Source organism: Myripristis murdjan, chromosome 14, assembly GCF_902150065.1.
Source record: "Myripristis murdjan chromosome 14, fMyrMur1.1, whole genome shotgun sequence".
In the NCBI taxonomy this organism is placed as follows: domain Eukaryota; kingdom Metazoa; phylum Chordata; class Actinopteri; order Holocentriformes; family Holocentridae; genus Myripristis; species Myripristis murdjan.
This window is the reverse complement of record NC_043993.1, coordinates 33,136,345-33,153,248: the sequence shown is the minus strand read 5'-3', so window position 1 is coordinate 33,153,248 and position 16,904 is coordinate 33,136,345. Positions and strand designations below refer to the sequence as shown.

The 16,904-nt window shown below is 42.5% G+C and overlaps 1 protein-coding gene across 5 annotated transcripts in view; it reads left to right on the top strand.

Annotated features, from left to right (window-relative positions):
- Positions 1-16,904, top strand: part of zbtb16a (zinc finger and BTB domain containing 16a) — a 198,524-nt gene that overhangs the window by 70,038 nt on the left and 111,582 nt on the right. For all 5 annotated transcript variants that reach the window (XM_030068303.1, XM_030068306.1, XM_030068302.1 and 2 more), the window contains exon 3: positions 1,152-1,249. In XM_030068303.1, the coding sequence (XP_029924163.1) occupies positions 1,152-1,249 (98 nt within the window). The remainder of the gene's footprint in view (positions 1-1,151; positions 1,250-16,904) is intronic.

Sequence of the window (16,904 nt, the reverse complement as noted above, 5' to 3'; positions counted from 1 at the left end):
CGAGGCTCACCTGATTAGGGCTGAGTGTGGGGTTTTTAGGTGACGGGGGGGGGGGGAGTGACCTAGGATTGTCATTGAAAGTCTTGTATTTCTTTTTTCTTTTTTTTTTTTTGTCACCCAGCCAGAATCTGCTATCTGTGTTGCAGAGGATTCAGTGTGTAACGGCACTGACTTCAGCTGCTATCCTGTGTGTGTGTGTGTGTGTGTGTGTGTGTGTGTGTGTGCCACTCTCAAGGCAAGGTATTTGAAGTTCTCGGGAGGCTTAAGGCACTGTGGCAGTTGTTTGGCAATTCGTGTCACCTTAATTGCTTTAGAGCACTTTCAGATATCTCCCAAGAATAATACGCTCGGCTCGGAGCCGTGGGGGTCTTTGAGGATTTCGTAACGGAGAGAGTTTCAAGGCATGACTCTGTTGTTGTCTGATGTTATTTAGTTACCTCACCTTCTAGGCCTTTTCTACCACATAATCAAATATTGACCCTTGGCTTCGTCTGACCTTGTGAGCTTAAACTCTTTTACAGCCCTAATGAGTATCCAGTGGAAAAAGAAGAAAAAAACCAATTCATTACAGATCAGATTTCCCCGTACGGTTGCTGCTTTGAATTGAAGTCGCCATTTTCCTAAACAAATAAGAGAGCCGCAGTCAAAAAGCGGCTCATAAATGGTTCATAACGTCCCGTGCATTTGTCTGAATAAATCAGCCCGGTTCGACGTTACAGGTCCTTATCCATCTGCGGCACTTCAGATGCGTGGGGTTGATAACGCCCTCTCCTTGAATAGCACCTTGTGATTTACAGCGGCAAATAAAGTCACGGTCCGGCGCTCCCTTCACGGGGAATATTTGAGCGGCTTATTGCGCTGATGTTTATTGTTATGTGCTGATGTTTTGATTGATGGAGTGTGACATTTCTCTCTTCAATCTGCAACGGGGGGGGAACACGGAGAACTCGAAGATACGCGCCGCCGAAAAAAGTCCCCCCCATGCCTTGCTCGCGAGCTGTGAAATTTTCAAAAAGCCACTTGGTTAGAGGACGCAGACCCGCGTGACGTGCATGTGCAGCGGGTCTCGTCTGGCTTGAGCAAAAAAGTGTTCTCACGCGCCGAGCCCCGACACTAACGTGTTTGTTTTTTTTCTCGCTCTTTGCCAACAGGAAGATGCACAGTGGAATGAAGACCTACGGCTGTGAGCTGTGTGGGAAGCGCTTCCTGGACAGCCTCCGTCTACGGATGCACTTGCTGTCTCACTCAGGTAAGAAAAAAAAAAGAAAGAAAAGAACACAGAAGAAAGCTCCAAGCACACAACACAACACAACGCCACGCTCTGCTCCAACGGCGCAAATTTCCCACAGACATTGAAGGGGACACATTTAGCAGGGGGTCAGGGGAAATTTGAGGAAATTTTGAGCATCTTACATTTAATTTCCTGCCTTCTGGTGGATTTTTATGCACCCATTTACCATTTTCATGCATCAGTTTACTGGGAAAATCTTATTTTTATAAATATCTATTATACATTTTATAAATATCTATCTATCTTTTATAAATATTGTCCCCCCTAACCCCTCCCTAAATTTGCGCCCATGCTCTGTTCACTGTTCACTCGTGCTGATTCTCATTATGGTCCAGTTGTACATCTGATGCACACATTTGACTGGTAAAATTCAATAAAAAAACAAATATTTAGTGCTGATATGATATTCTGCATTCTGATATTCTGCATTGTGAATATCAGCACATTCTCCTCTCAGAGCAGGTTAGGTGGCACGCTTTGCAGACTGGCACCCTGAAGCCAGCCCTAGCATGTAGTCACAGATTTTATTTTCCCGATGCAAAACGACAAACATGGTTAGAAATCTTGAAATAGTTATTGATTAGGTCACGATGTTCCTGCAGTAGTGTGTGTGGACGTCAAGGTGGAGGGGTGACTTGTCTTATTCCTGTATCACACATGAGGCTGGAACGCTGTGCAGTTATTACGCAGCTATTCCAAATTCTGCATGTTGTGGATATTATCGCCGTATTCGCTCTATTTATTGATTTTGCCGTGGGGAGGCGCCACAACAAAATCAAGTACAGACGTCCCTCGCTGTAACGCGGTTCACCTTTCGCGGCCTCGCAGTTTCGCGGATTATTTTTAGTGCAAATTTTTTTTTTTTTTTTTTTTTTTTTACAAGAAAAGTGAAAATGTGCAAATTTTTATTCGTATTTAACTTATTTCATTCATATTTATGTTATTTATTTTAATTTTAGTTTTATTATCAGTACAGTTGTCCCTCGCTATAACGCAGTTCACCTTTCGCGGCCTCGCAGTTTCGCGGATTTTTTTTTGTGCAATTTTGCATTCTTTTTTCTTTTTTTTTTTTTTTTTTTTTTTTTAAAGCGCATTGTGTTCTGCGTCCTGATTGGCTAAGGGACTGTAGACTGTATTGTCAATCAATCTCCTCTGTGGCATGTCTCCTGTACAGTACAGAATGTGTTCATTCTATAATACTGGACTTATTTTTTCTACGAAGGTTTGAACTTTGAGAGTTTAAACAAGAGAGAAAAGTGAGAAAATGTTAATGCCTGTCTGAGAAAAGTGTATAAAGTGTGTAGTGAGGGGTTTTACAGCCTTAAAACATCTATAATAATTGTAAACAATAAAGCTGACGACTTCGCGGATGTCGCCTAGTGCGGGTTATTTTTAGAACGTAACTCCCGCGATAAACGAGGGACCGCTGTAATGCTATTCTGGTGCAAGTGAATTCTTAAATATATCTCTATCAGCAACGTTAATGGACAACCTGTCTGCTCAACACATCTCCAGTTTGACTCATGACTCTGTGAAGCTTGGGGGGTGTTTTTTTGTTTTTTTGTTTTTTTTTCCCCTCCCCACAGACACAGTGACAGAGCTCGTGTTGCAGAAGTAACGTTAGCCAAGTCAATATTAGCCGAGTTAACGTTGGCAGAGTGAGCCCGTGATAATGCAGGAATGAAGGCCGCCTCTTCTCCATCAGCATCACACACTGCAAAAACTCAAAATCTTACCAAGATTATTTGTCTTATTTCAAGTCAAAAATGTCTTATTACTAGTCAAAATATACAAGGATACAAGGATACAAGGAAGTTTATTTGTCATTATACAACAGGTTGAATAATGAAATTAAAGTGTGGTTCCCTTTTGATTGATTAATTGATTGATTGTGTAGAAAATAGAATTAAATTATTAATATCTCATTACACTTAAAATAAGACATGATCACCTCAGAAGTAACTTGTTTTTAGACAATTGTCTCTTGTTTCAAGTGAAAATTTGCTTGTTTCTTTGGCAAAATTTGTTTCTTGTTTCTAGCTAATTTTCACTTATTTCAAGTGAATTTTCACTTTTTCCACTGGCAAATTTTGCCAATGAAACAAGCAAATTTTCACTTGTTTCAAGTGAATTTTCACTTGAAACAAGTGAAAATTGTCTAAAAACTATTTACTTCTGAGGTGTTCATGTCTTATTTTAAGTGTAATGAGATATTTTGACTAGTAATAAGACATTTTTGACTTGAAATAAGACAAATAATCTTGGTAAGATTTTGCGTTTTTGCAGTGTAATGCTGTTAATTTAGTTTCCCTATCCAACAGTGCTATTTTTCGCATCGTCCCGTTTTCATACAAAATAATACTAAGAAAATGTGATATTTTCCTTATCCTAGCCCTAATTAGGTAAGAGAGAGAGATCCCTTTGAATGTGTGAGTTAAGGTGGTAGCAGTGGCTTGTTGTGGTCATTTAAGTGGGCGGGCGCTTAACGAGCTCTGTTAGCAGCGACATGCACAGAGTTTACCTGCACATCGACACACACACACACACACACACACACACACACTCACCCTGCACCTCCGCGACATCACAGGTCTAAAAGCCATATAAGTCAAAACACAGGCTACATTAATTGGCCCAGGCTGACACTGTAACCCTCCTCAGCCACCCACCCACCTTCCCTCACACACACACACACACACACACACACACACACACTCACACACACACACACGCGGCGCTCTGGGCCTGCCTAGCACAGTCCTGGTTTAATGTCATGGACCATCTTTTATAGGCTTCAAAGAGCTCCTCACTCCCAAGGCCCTAAACGCAGCTGCTTTATTGAAACTCTGTAAAAGCCATAGGACTTCTGAGGGGACATCCTCCTCTGCATACACACACACAAACACACACGCACACACACACACACACATCCTAAATCCATGCGTTGGCTCGGCCCACACACTGCCCGGTATGTTTTCAAAGGGACGAAAATTCACAGTCATCTTGGCATTGTTGTTGTTGTTATTGTTGTTGTAGTTGGTGGAAGTGTGGCGACATGTGGAGTGTCACCATCAATAAATCACACGTGCGCACACACACACACACACACACAGCCAATTTAGGACTCCAGAAGACAATAATGGCGAGGTTCATTTGTTTGTTCATAACTCACAAAAACTTCACTGGTGAGTGAGGCGGCCGCTCGCTCGTGGCAGAGATGAATGACAGACTCACGCTGAGCCGGTGAATTGGCTCAGCACACAGCTCAGCATGGCCAAAAAAAAAGTCGCTTCAAGGAAATATTCGCTGTTTATTTTAAAATAACACTCCGTTTTCCCGACCGCGCCGGCAGCTCGCGCTCTCACTTGCAAAAACCGCAGGAAGGAGCGCTCCTTTCACACACACGGAGGCGGTGGACAGGCGGCGGGCGTTACATAAGCGAGCGGTGATATGATATTCGACCTTAAAGCTTCTGTCCAGGAGCGGGCCCCTTGTTTCTGCAACATCACGCTGCGCAGTGCAGCGGCAACACCGCTCATGAACTCAGACTGTCCTCACGACAGGCTGGAAGCCGGGGGTGAGTCAAGGTAATCCTGCACTCACACACTTGTTGCCGTGGAAAGAAACGCCAGAAATGTGTATGCAGCTTCGAGGTCTTTCCATGCTCCAGTGGAGCTGAGCCTTTAAAGAGCCACGCTCTGGCTGCTGACATGGATCTGAGTCAGCCACATTTAATCTGAAGACAAAACCTAAAGCAGCCACTACATTATGTTGCACACACACACACACTGTTCTTCTGTCATCCATGTGCTCTTAGCAGCACTTCTACATTTGCCCCATATCTGTCGCCATTTAGGCCAAAGTTACGACTCAGGTTGAGGTTGGAGCGCTGAAAATGTTTTAAACCGTAATATAATCATTACTTGTGCAACACCGGACTGCAGTGTTTTAGTTTTAACTAATAAACTAAATTACAATGTTTATTTCCGTTGTACAGTTTCTCTTGCAGCGGTGATCGTTTCCTTACTGCGGTGGCACAAACTCTGCTTAGACTAGATAGATAGATAGATATGATAGATAGATAGATATACTTTATTGATCCCAACCAGGGAAATTCTGGTGTTCCAGCAGCGACAGTAGAACATGCAATAAAGTTAAATAAAAAGAATAAAGGCTAAATATGTACAATAAAGACTATAAAGGCTAAAAACTAAAATATACAATAAGGGCTAACCTTAGAAAAAGAGATATGAGATGTGATTAGTAACGGTCATAGGAGCAGTTGAAGCCCTATTAGAAGCATTATTAGTAATACTAGTTGTACTGTAGTCACAATAGTAGCAGTAGAAATACTAATAGTAGTAGTAATAATAGCAGTTGCAATCATAAAGTAGCACTTACAGCAGTGATGGCAGCATCAATTGCGATAGTGATAGTAGCAGCTGTATTAACACCAGCAGTAACATTAATATAAGCAGTGTTTAATGATATAGCACAATAGCAGTATTATATAATATATTATCAGTTGCATTAGCAGCCGTGATTAAGAGAAAAGTAATTTCTTAGGGAAGAGAAAGACCAATAAATCCATAATGGCATCAAGAGCAGTGCAATGACAGCAGTGTAATTGCTGTCATGTAAAAGCAAAGTTGAACTATCCATTCTGTTAAATACACATTCTAATTTCCATGCGTATTAAAAAGATAGAAAGTCGGCTGACGTGACTGAATGGACAGATGCCACATGAAAAATACAAAGAGAGAGAGAGACAAGACAGTGGAAGTTGAAGGAGCAGCGTATTCTCCATGATTACTGACGAGTTTGAAAGTTAAAGTTAATGTGCTGCCATCTGCAACACGAGGGAGGCGGAAAAACAGGCTGATGAAAACGTTGATTTCCATGTTATGCAATGCAGCATGTATCTAAAGCAAGATACTGGAGATGTATAATTTCCATGAAGTTGATTTTTTTTTAAAATTCAGACATTTGATGATTGTCACCGAGCTTTTTTTGAGCGCGCTCACCCTTTTTTGTGGACGCTCGCCGGTGAAAGTCTTGCATCACCTCACCGACTGCGGCTCGCTGACAGCCCTTAATGTCCAAACACATCAAACTCAAATCTGCTCTAGGTTTTATTCTTAAGTCGGATGAGAGTGTGTTGTCTCTAAAGAGATGGGAGAAAAGAAAAAGCAGCGAGCGCGTACGCATTCGGCATTTTAAACAAAGCAGCGACCGCAAGAATGAAGTTAAAATTATACGAGTAAGAAAAGAGAGATGATAGTTTTTTTTTTTTTTAATCAACACTGCAAAAAGTCAAAATCTTACCAAGAGTATTTGTCTTATTTCAAGTCAAAATGTCTTATTTCTAGTCAAAATATCTCATCAAATAAGACATGATCAGCTCAGAAATAACTTGTTTGTAGACAATTTTCACTTGTTTCAAGTGAAAATTGTGAAAATTGTGACTTGTGACACAAGTGAACAAGCAAATTTTTACTTGTGACACAAGTGAACAAGTAAAAATTTGCTTGTTCCATTGGCAGAATTTGTTTCTTGTTTCAAGCTAATTTTCACTTGTTTCAAGTAGATTTTCACTTGAAACAGGTGAAAATCGTCTACAGACAAGTAATTTCTGAGCTGATCATGTCTTATTTTAAGTGTAATGAGATATTTTGACTAGAAATAAGACATTTTGACTTGAAATAAGACAAATAATCTTAGTAAGATTTGACTTTTTGCAGTGCAAGAGGCCTCTTAAGTTTAGATTGCATTAAATTCATCACTAACTGAATGGATCTGTAAGACATTTGCCCTGTAAAAAAATATCAACAGGCTGTCGGTAACGTACAATTTGGACCCAGTGACGTGCATTTTGCTGCTGCAGTTAAAGCAAACAGCGAAAACTGTCACCGTCGGCTGATCAAATGGAAAAAAAGAACGCAGGCAAAAAAAAACTCGAGGAAGAGCCACACACACTCCACCTCGACAAACGCAGCCGAGCAGAAGATGTGGGCAGTGTATTTTTAGCAACAGTGGCAGCAAGTGCACAAACTTTTTCTTTTTTTTTTTTTTCTCTCTCTCTCTTCTTCTTCTTCTTCCTCCTTCCAAGCGGGGCTGCCTTGACGCACAACATCAACCTGTACTCTCACACACACACACACACACACACACACACACATCAGTGTTGATTCACAGGCGCTTTGGTCTGGCGTAAAAGGCAAGACAGGCGCTTCTGTCGAGACGGGGCGACGGTTAGGGAAGAGACAGCGACGAGGCACGGCGTCTTTGATAGCTTTTTTTTTTTTCCCACCTCTTTTTCTGTTTTTTTTTTTTTTTTCTGTTTTTTTTTTTTTTCCCCTCCACCTCCACCGTTTGACTTTCAAGGCTTTTTCTGGTCTGACGACGCACCACGATTTTTATCGCTGCCCCCCCCCCACCAACACACACACACACACACACACACACACACACCACCACCCCTCTGTCTCTGTAATGATGACACTTCGCCGAGTCCCCAAACCCTCAACCTCGACCCCCCCTCGCCCGCCCGCCCCCCCCCCCTTTCAGTCAGCGTCTTCACAAAACAGAATATCAGGCAGATGAAGCAAAGAGAGGGGAAGGAAGAGAGGGGGGCTTTTTGATATGCGCAGTGTGTTGTGAGTGTGTAGCATTTCAGATGCCACTGCCTCCCTCGCTTTCCGCTCTCTCTCTCGGTGTCTCTCGCTCTCTCTCTCTCTCTCTCTCTGTCTGTCTGTCTCTGTGGCTCTCCCTCTCTCGGTGCTTGTTGTATGGAGGACTTGGCGGCTCGCCAGTCTGGGCTGCCTGCCACCGCTGAGGGTACAGTATGTACAGTCTACCTTGTGCCAGCTCTTTATTTTTTTTTTTCCCTCGCTCTGTCTCTCTTCTCCACTCGCCACATTGTTTGTTATGAGCTTTTTTTTTTTTTTTTTAATTTTTTATGAGTGCCTGACGTGCACTGTGTGGTGAGGACAGCAGAGTTTACTGGGAGTTGGAGCCGGCAGATGGGGGTGGGAGCAGGGTGGCAACCCATGACTCAGCCCCCTTTGGGTGCATTGGAAGGTCCTGGATGGCACGGCTCTTTTGAACGCCAATACCGATATTTATTTATTGAACTCCAGCAGATTCATGCCAAAAGATCTCCTAAAATTAATATTCATTTAAGAGTTAAAAAGAGGAATAATTGCAAATGATATGTGTTTGAGGCTGTCTTTCCTCTGCATAACAGCTAATATCAATATTCTTTTTTTTTTTTTTTTTTTTTTTTTTTTTGGCAAAACAAGCTCAGGTTTTCTGGCAAACCTTTCTTAAAGGGATAGTTCACGCATTTTTTTTTTTTTTTTTTTTTTTTTTTTTTTTGAAGAACGTGATTATTTTCTCTTCCCCCCTCCTAGCTGTTCTATAGGACAGCAGTGGTGCTGTCTTCCTCTCAGTGTTACTGAGAGCTGGATATACTGGCTGGATGCTACAAATGCTAACTGTTAGCCTCCTGCCATTGAGATGAGACTTCCCCCCGGCTAACACTCTTAAAAATAACCCCTTTAATCCAGCGTTGATCCGTAACAATGAGAGGAAGACAGCACCACTACTGTCCTGCATAACATTTTCCAGGTGAAAGGCAAATAATATCACATTTTCCAAAATGGGTGGACTACCCCTTTAAGATACATGTTCCGTAAGAAAATAAATCAATGAGTAAAAAACCAACAGATGTTAGTTTTACCAAGCACTCCCAGAAAAAATAACACAATTGCCAAATTTCACAATCAACCAAGTATCAGTGCCTACTTGCCGGACTGATATGATATTATGAAATGACATGGAATATGATGTGTGATATTTCCTTTTAAAGCTGATATTGGCCAACACGGATAGTTTGACGATGCATCACACATAATCGCGCACGGACCCACTTGGAGTCTGATCAAGATGCTGCGGCGGTTCAGTTCGGGTCAGAGACTCTGCACAGCCTGATCAACAGTCAGTCAAACCGCATCACAGCCACCCAATCAGCAGTCGTGTCAGATTTAATAAAACGCCGGTATCGGTCCCAGATATCAGTCCAAGCCCGACTGTGTGTGCGTGTGTGTGTGTGTGTGTATGCATGCATGTGCGCGGTGCTGTGGTGTGTGTTCCTGCACACCAAACCAGACCAGACCAGACTGATATGATTCATAGTTTGTTTTGAAAGCAAGCCGATGCAGTCTAATAAGATTACTAATAAGACTCTCCCTGAACGCCCGCTCTCCCCATCTCCGTTACCACCAAGTTTTCATCTCCGTGCCTTTATGGCTTAAGAGTCCTAATCCTCTGTTTACAGTACGTATACATAGTAAAGAGTTACTGGATTAGCTCGCTGCGTGTGTGGGTGTGCAGTGTGTGTGTGTGTGTGTGTGTGTGACATGAAACAGCACAAACAATTCAATCCTTATTTAACAAGACCCCTATATATACACACAGGCTTACGCAGTAAACAGCAGTTGTGGGTTAAGTGCCTTGCTAAAGGGCACAATCTAAAGCTGTTTGAGATGGAGGGGGGAGATTTTCTCGGTAATGTGCATCTCGATAAGCAGTGATTTATCTGTGCGTTTGGAGTAAACGGTGGCCCGTTGCACTTTATTTGTTCTTGATATCATATTTTATTTACATGGCGCTCTCCAGTAATCAGACCCCTCACCTGTTCTGTTTTCCCCTCACTCCCCCCTCTCTTTTTCACCTCGAGCGCGCGCTAAATAAAGCAAATGAGACGCGTTCAGGTGACATTTAGCCAAACTTTGGCAGCCACGGCGGACGTCTTGAGCAACAGCGGCCGCGAACAGCTGATCGTGTCTCTAGACGCGCGGCTTGGCGCCGGCCATCGAAGAGACGCGGCTCATTTCCGCACCGGCTTTGGCTGTGAACTGTAAAGTCATGCAATCGGTTTCGGGAGGGGGATAAAGACGATAGAGCCTCGAGGAACCTAATTTTTTCACTTGTGCCTGGACTGGCCCTCGCCCAGCAGCTTTTTCAGGTATCTCTGGTTTTCCTGGCGAGGCGTCATTTGTAGTTTTGATGGGTCCCAAAACTCTTCCCAAACTTTCTGTTTTCACACACACACCATACTTGCCTACCTTGAGAATCCAGAAACAGGGTAGGCAGGCATTCTGGTGACTTCATAAGCAGGTGACTTTGAAAATACAGCGCAAAAACTGCATCTTTGCTTTTTCCATGGGAACTCCGTCGCATTTTGAAAAACACAAATTTTGAAAACAACACGTCATTTCACCTCGGAGGCCCTTACTAACGACGCTAAAGGAGGGAATTCATCTCACACTTGCCTACAACTGATAAAAAATGACCAGATTAGAGGCTGGAGGCCGACGCGTGTTCCAAATGGAAGCAGATGCTCAACAAATGAAGCTGTTTTCTGTTCGTGTAAAGTCGTGTTTGGATCTCACAATGTTATCTGTAGCTTACTAAGACCTTAAAATGACTCATTTAAACATATTTTGTCAAAAGCAAATCTTTTTTTTTTATGTATTTGTTATTTATTTATTCATTGACTCATCCAAATAAAAAATAGGCATTCCTTTACAGTAAAAGCAGCCTTATAAAGGTTTTATGATTGGGGTATAATTAGGTTATTAATGAGGTCGTAAACACTTTATATATCACTAATAAACAAGTTATAACGCAGTTTCCATACATCAGTGAAGGCTCACTATTTGGCACATTCTGCAATGCATCTGTTCTGTTCAGATCTCCTTACTTGATCTTGCCAAATAGTGAGCCTGCAGCGACGTATGAAACTTGTTTGTTATTGTTTTAGTAATGATTTATGAAGTATGTACAACCTGGTTAACAATCTGGGTTTATGAATGGTTTATAATTAAAGTGTTACCAAAATGTTTGGTGTTTCTGTTGGTAACAAATGGAATCGGCGGGCAGATCGACGCGTTTGATCGGAGTGTGAGAGCAAATCAGCAGAAACGAAACTGCAGGAGAACAGCATGAAAATCTGCAGTCCCCTGGGAAAACCAGGAGGGTTGGCAAGCATGCCACACACACACACACACACACACACACACACACACACGGACCCACACATGCACGTGGACAAACTGCACACAAATGCACACCTGCTGTGGTTGCTCCAGTAACATACACACACACACATTTACTGCACCTTCATTTAGTATGCTTATATATTCAAACACACACACATTTGCACACACACTCTCTCTCTGCCTTACTGATGGAAACGTCACATGACCTGTTGCTCTCTTATTTTTCTCGGTCAGATGCTAACGCTGTGCCGCGTAGCCGAGCACGCAGCGTCTGAAACAAAGCAGTCGGTGCGTGTTTGTGATTATTTTGCATGAAAATCGCATGAATATTAGTCATAAGCCAGTTGGCCAACACACCTCTGTTATAGACATGTTATTCTGTTTCCTCTTTGGTCATGTACAATCTAAGATAAAACAGCTCACATGACTAGCCAACAAGCTAGGCTGCCAGCTTAATAATAATAATAATTTTTTTAAATTTATTTATTTTTCTTTTTTAATTATTCACATAAAATGCTCCGATTTGCAGATTTGGTGAGTTCAGCAGACAGGAAAACCCAGTTGCTGCAAATCGCTGGGGGAAAATGGCTCCCACCACTAATTTGCAAGTAAACGTTCAGTATGTCAGACGTGTACATGTGCACCGATTTGGGCGGTTTAACGCGATTTTGGAGTGATCTCACCAAATGCTGTTCTTTGTGCACGTGGATAACAAACTCACACAGAGACATGAGCCCAGTCTTCACAAAGTCTTCACAAACTTTATGACTTTTAAGAGATGGATTTTATTTCACCGAGCAACACAGATTTAAAAATATTTATTCTTCTTACACATTTTAAAGTCAGCAAAAAATATTGCCCTTCCACCTCCATGAACCAGCATATTTGTTTTCATGTCTATTTGGGTTTCTAATCCTATTGAGTGACACCAAAAAAAAAAAAAAAAAAAAAATGCACCGTCAGATGGAGGTTAAATGAATGAAACCAAATTTAGCAAACAAAAGAAAGGGCTGAAAAAAAAAAAAAGAGAGAGAGACAAATCCACACGGTGGCATGTATGTACATATGTCGGCTCAATATTATATAGTGTGAGCATCTGTGCACCTGACTTGACATCCCATCCCCGTCTGTGTGGGAGAGCCGAGCCCGTGCGCGCGGCCAAAGCGTTTAGACAAAGAAAAATGCGAGGAATTTTGGATATGAGCGCGGCGGCGAGGCGGCGGGCTCCTTTTCCCTCCGTCGCTCTTTGTCTGCGCCTCCGTCTCGGCGGTGTTGGGCTGCGGGGCCTGTCGGCTGGTCGGCTGCTTTGGCGTCGTGCCGGCTCTTCCCTCACACTGATGACGACATATTTGTGCCGGCAGGTCTGGATGTTCTGCCAGCATTCCAGCATTTATGATCGCTCGCAGATGTGAGTCCAGGAACACACTGTACTGTACCCAAACCCAGAAATTAATGAAACTTGACTGCCTTCCAGGCCACAAATTCCTAAATGTGAGTGTGTGTCTCTCTGTGTGTGTGTGTGTGTGTGTGAGTGAAGAGAAAGACAGGAGACTCTTGGGAGGGGAAATGGGAGGAGGAGGGGGGGCAGCTATTAAAAGCAAGTAGTAGGGGGAAAAAAATAGTACAAGAAAAGTATGGCCCTGAGTGTTAAGCGATTTTCATGTACATTTTTCACTACAGCTGACATCCTGCCACCACATGCACACACACACACACACATGCATAACACACATAACACACATAACACACACCCCTGCTGTTTCCCTGGGTACATTACAGCAGGATGACAGACAGGCTGGATAAACGGCGGTAGCTTCTGGTTTGGTAGCATAATGTAACTCCTTTCCAGCACTTTAAAGCCCCCCCCCCCCGCTCCTCCTCCTCTTCCTCCCCCCCCCGCCTTTTTCCGCTCCTGTTCTTGTAATACTTCCCCTGACCTGTTGATTTACTGTTTTAAAGCAACGTGGGGATTATAGCGCTTGGATAAATCTCAGCTGCATTACATTACATGCGCGGCGGACGAGGCGGCGGCGGGGGGGCGGGGGGGTCGGCCCGTAACGTAACACCGCAGCACCTCTTCTGTCCGCCGGACCGAGCGAAATATTACGTTTATTTCCCCTCACAGAGACAGAGGAAGGGGGGAAGGAGGAGGAGGAGGGAGGAGGGAGGAGGGAGGTGGAGGGGGGCTGCAGAGAACTTGTTAGACCTCCATCCTCGGCGAATGTGACTTCATTGGAAACAGCGTTCGTCGCAGCAGCTGTGCTCTTTAGCAGGAACTCAATGTACCTGCGCCACCAGCTTCTAGGAAACGGCGGTGTTTTGAAAAAAAAAAAAAAAAAAAAAAAAAAAAGGAAGCAGAGAGAGAGAGAGAGAGAGAGAGAGATGGCCAGGCCGAACACGATGTTGAAGGCCGGCGCTCCGGGTGATGGGGACGAGCCGTGTCGAGGCGGACGGCCCCCAGGAGCACGAGCACCACCCGAACCAAACGGCAAAATGGCCTCGAGTGTCGTTTTGCCGCGTGCGATTGTGCCCGACACCTGTAGCCGCCGCCTTCCTGGAAGAGAGCGAGCGGCTCTGTGTGTTTGCTGTCGCTGCTCATGCCGGGAGATTTGTCATCAGCCTCTCTGTCTGATCGTCCATTTTCAGCAAAACACTGATATTTAAAGGGACGATGTGTGGCATTGTGTAACACCGCCAAATTAATTGTAATTGAAGAGTTCATCCATTATTTTACTCCCCACCTTAGCTGTCATGTAGGACAGTAGTCTGGCTGGATGCTCCAAATGCTAACTGTTAGCCTCCTGCCATTGAGGTAGACTTCCCCCCGGCTAACATTCTCAAAAATAACCTCTTTAATCCACCCAAGTTGTCATCGCTTGACTTCGATGATGTGATTTTTGCAGCCATTTGTCGTTTGTGCACTTGAGTTTCGGAAAGCGTCACCTGGAAGTTGATGTTCAACTTTTGAGTGGATTAAAGCGGATATTTTTCAACAGTGTTAGCCGGGGGGAAGTCATTTTCAGTGGCGTGAGGCTAACAGTTAGCATTTGGAGCATCCAGCCAGTATCCAGCACTCAGTAACACTGAGAGGAAGGTAACACCACGACTGTCCTACATGACAGCAAGGAGGGGAATAAAATAATATGACATTATTCAAAATTGAGTGAGTGAGTGAATTAACATCACCATATTATCATGAAATTGTCAAAATGGATCAACTGTCCTTTTACACTGCAAAAACTCAAAATCTTACCAAGATTATTTGTCTTATTTCAAGTCAAAAATGTGTTATTACTAGTCAAAATATCTCATTACACTTAAAATAAGACACGATCACCTCAGAAGTAACTTGTTTTTAGACAATTGTCTCTCGTTTCAAGTGAAAATTTGCTTGAAACAAGTGAAAATTTGCTTGTTTCATTGGCAAAATTTGTTTGTTGTTTCTAGCTAATTTCTACTTATTTCAAGTGAATTTTCACTTTTTCCAACTGGCAAATTTTGCCAATAGAAATAAGACATTTTTGACTTGAAATAAGACAAATAATCTTGGTAATATTTTGCATTTTTGCAGTGTGTGGTCATTGGCAGCCTCTGTCTCACACGCGTGGATTTGTTAGTGCGGTTGTTTTATCCAAATTAGGACCACGTTTCCCATAAACCCTGTTGTTTCCTGCCCATTCCTGAAGATGATAAACAGGTGATTTGTTTTTGGTCCCGTCAGCCTTTCTTTCTGTTTTGTGCCGTAAATCAGTCCAGCAGATTTTGTCCAGACCTGGTGACCCACAATGCAGTGCAGAGGCCCCTCAGAGGCTGTGGATCCTCACTGAGCTGGTCTGGTTTGTTTACAGTAATTAGAGCACTATCTGAAAATTAATGCAATTAATGCAAAAATGATGCGTAGCCAAAAAAAAAAAAAAAAAAAAAAGAGCTTTTGCACCGTGTCTAAATAGAAGTTATTCAAATGAAATGAAGTTATGGTAAGTAGTGAGTTGTCAGCTGTGATTTATTTCATCATAGCGGTTATCATTATTTTCATAGCCGTTTTTGAAACGCTGTTGCAAAGCTGTTTGTGGGAGGATTAAATGAATGGAAAAAAAAGATACAATCCACATTAAGAGCAAAAATCAATGCAGGCAAAGCGAGAATCATAAAAGTAAAAACTCAAAAAAAAAAGCGAGATCAAGGACCATTAGATCATCGCGTGGATTTGCACTGATGATTCCGCACGACTCGCTGCTTGCCAGTCCCGTCCGCCGCCGTAATTAAAAGCGATGGCGGTTTTTTTTGCATTCCTCTGCCGCCAGAATCCGCAGAAGACGCAGGTAATTGAGCGACGGATATTCAAAAATGCCTCAATTAGCAATCACCTCGCACAAAAGCGGCGCCCTCATTTCACAACGTGGAACGCTTCATGCTGAATGTCACCGAGCCTCCGAGCACTTTGGTCAAACGTATACAGCAAGGTGGTGTTTTTTTTTTGTTTTTTTGTAATCAGATCACTATGAAGGACGAAAAATGACAAAACAATAAATAAATGAATAAATAAATAAATACACATATAAATATATAAATGCATAAATAATTAAATTAATAAATATTTCGACATGTATTTATTTATTTATTTCTGTTTTTATTCATACATTTATTTATTTATTTATTTATTTATGTATTTATATATTTATTTTTACATTTATTTATTTATACTTTTATTTATTTCTACATTTACTCATTTATTTATTCCTTCTTTTATTTCTACATTTATTTATTTATTCCTACATTTATTTCTGTATTTCTACATTTCCACATTTATTTATTTCTGTATTTCTGTGTCGTATGTTAATGAGGTGGGCAGTGCCAGCTCCTGTGGCACGTTAGCTCCAAAACCTGTCTCGTCTGTCAAAACTTAGACGGCGAAGGCTCAAAGTTGGCTTTTTACCCCTCTCTATTTTCAGACAAGAAGGGAAAAAACGAGGACTTGATCTTATCCCTTTTATTACCGGGATATTGCAGCTTTAAATCCCTTTGGTTGCTAAGTAGCAAGTGCCCCCGTGCTCCCCTAATGGGCCTGATTTGGTATTCCGCTCTGATGCCAGGTCTTATTTTTGTATGCGAGACAAAGTGTTTTGATGGAGGGTGATTGCTGAAACGGCTGCCTCTACCAAAGGCTGTTTTTTTTTTTTTTTTTTTGGTGGAGAGAGAGAGAGAGAGAGAGAGAGTTTTATGGCCTCTCACAGTACAGTACACTGTGTGCCTTCTGCTCAAAAACAAGAACACAGTCGATTGAATTTTGGATTCGCTTCATCATCCCTCCCTCCTCCCAGCAGCTTTGTTGTCAGAGAGCAGCATGTGTGTGTGTGTGTGTGTGTGTGTGTGAGAGAGAGAGAGAGAGAGAGAGAGAGAGCTTGCCGTGTATGCTTGATGCATGTGTGCGTGTGCGTGTGTGTGTGCGTGTGTGTGTGTACGTGGTAAAAGTCAATTATTGCAAAAGGCTGCCAATTAATTTGCTCTCCTGGAAATGCGAGTGATATAGTAGAAGACACACACACACA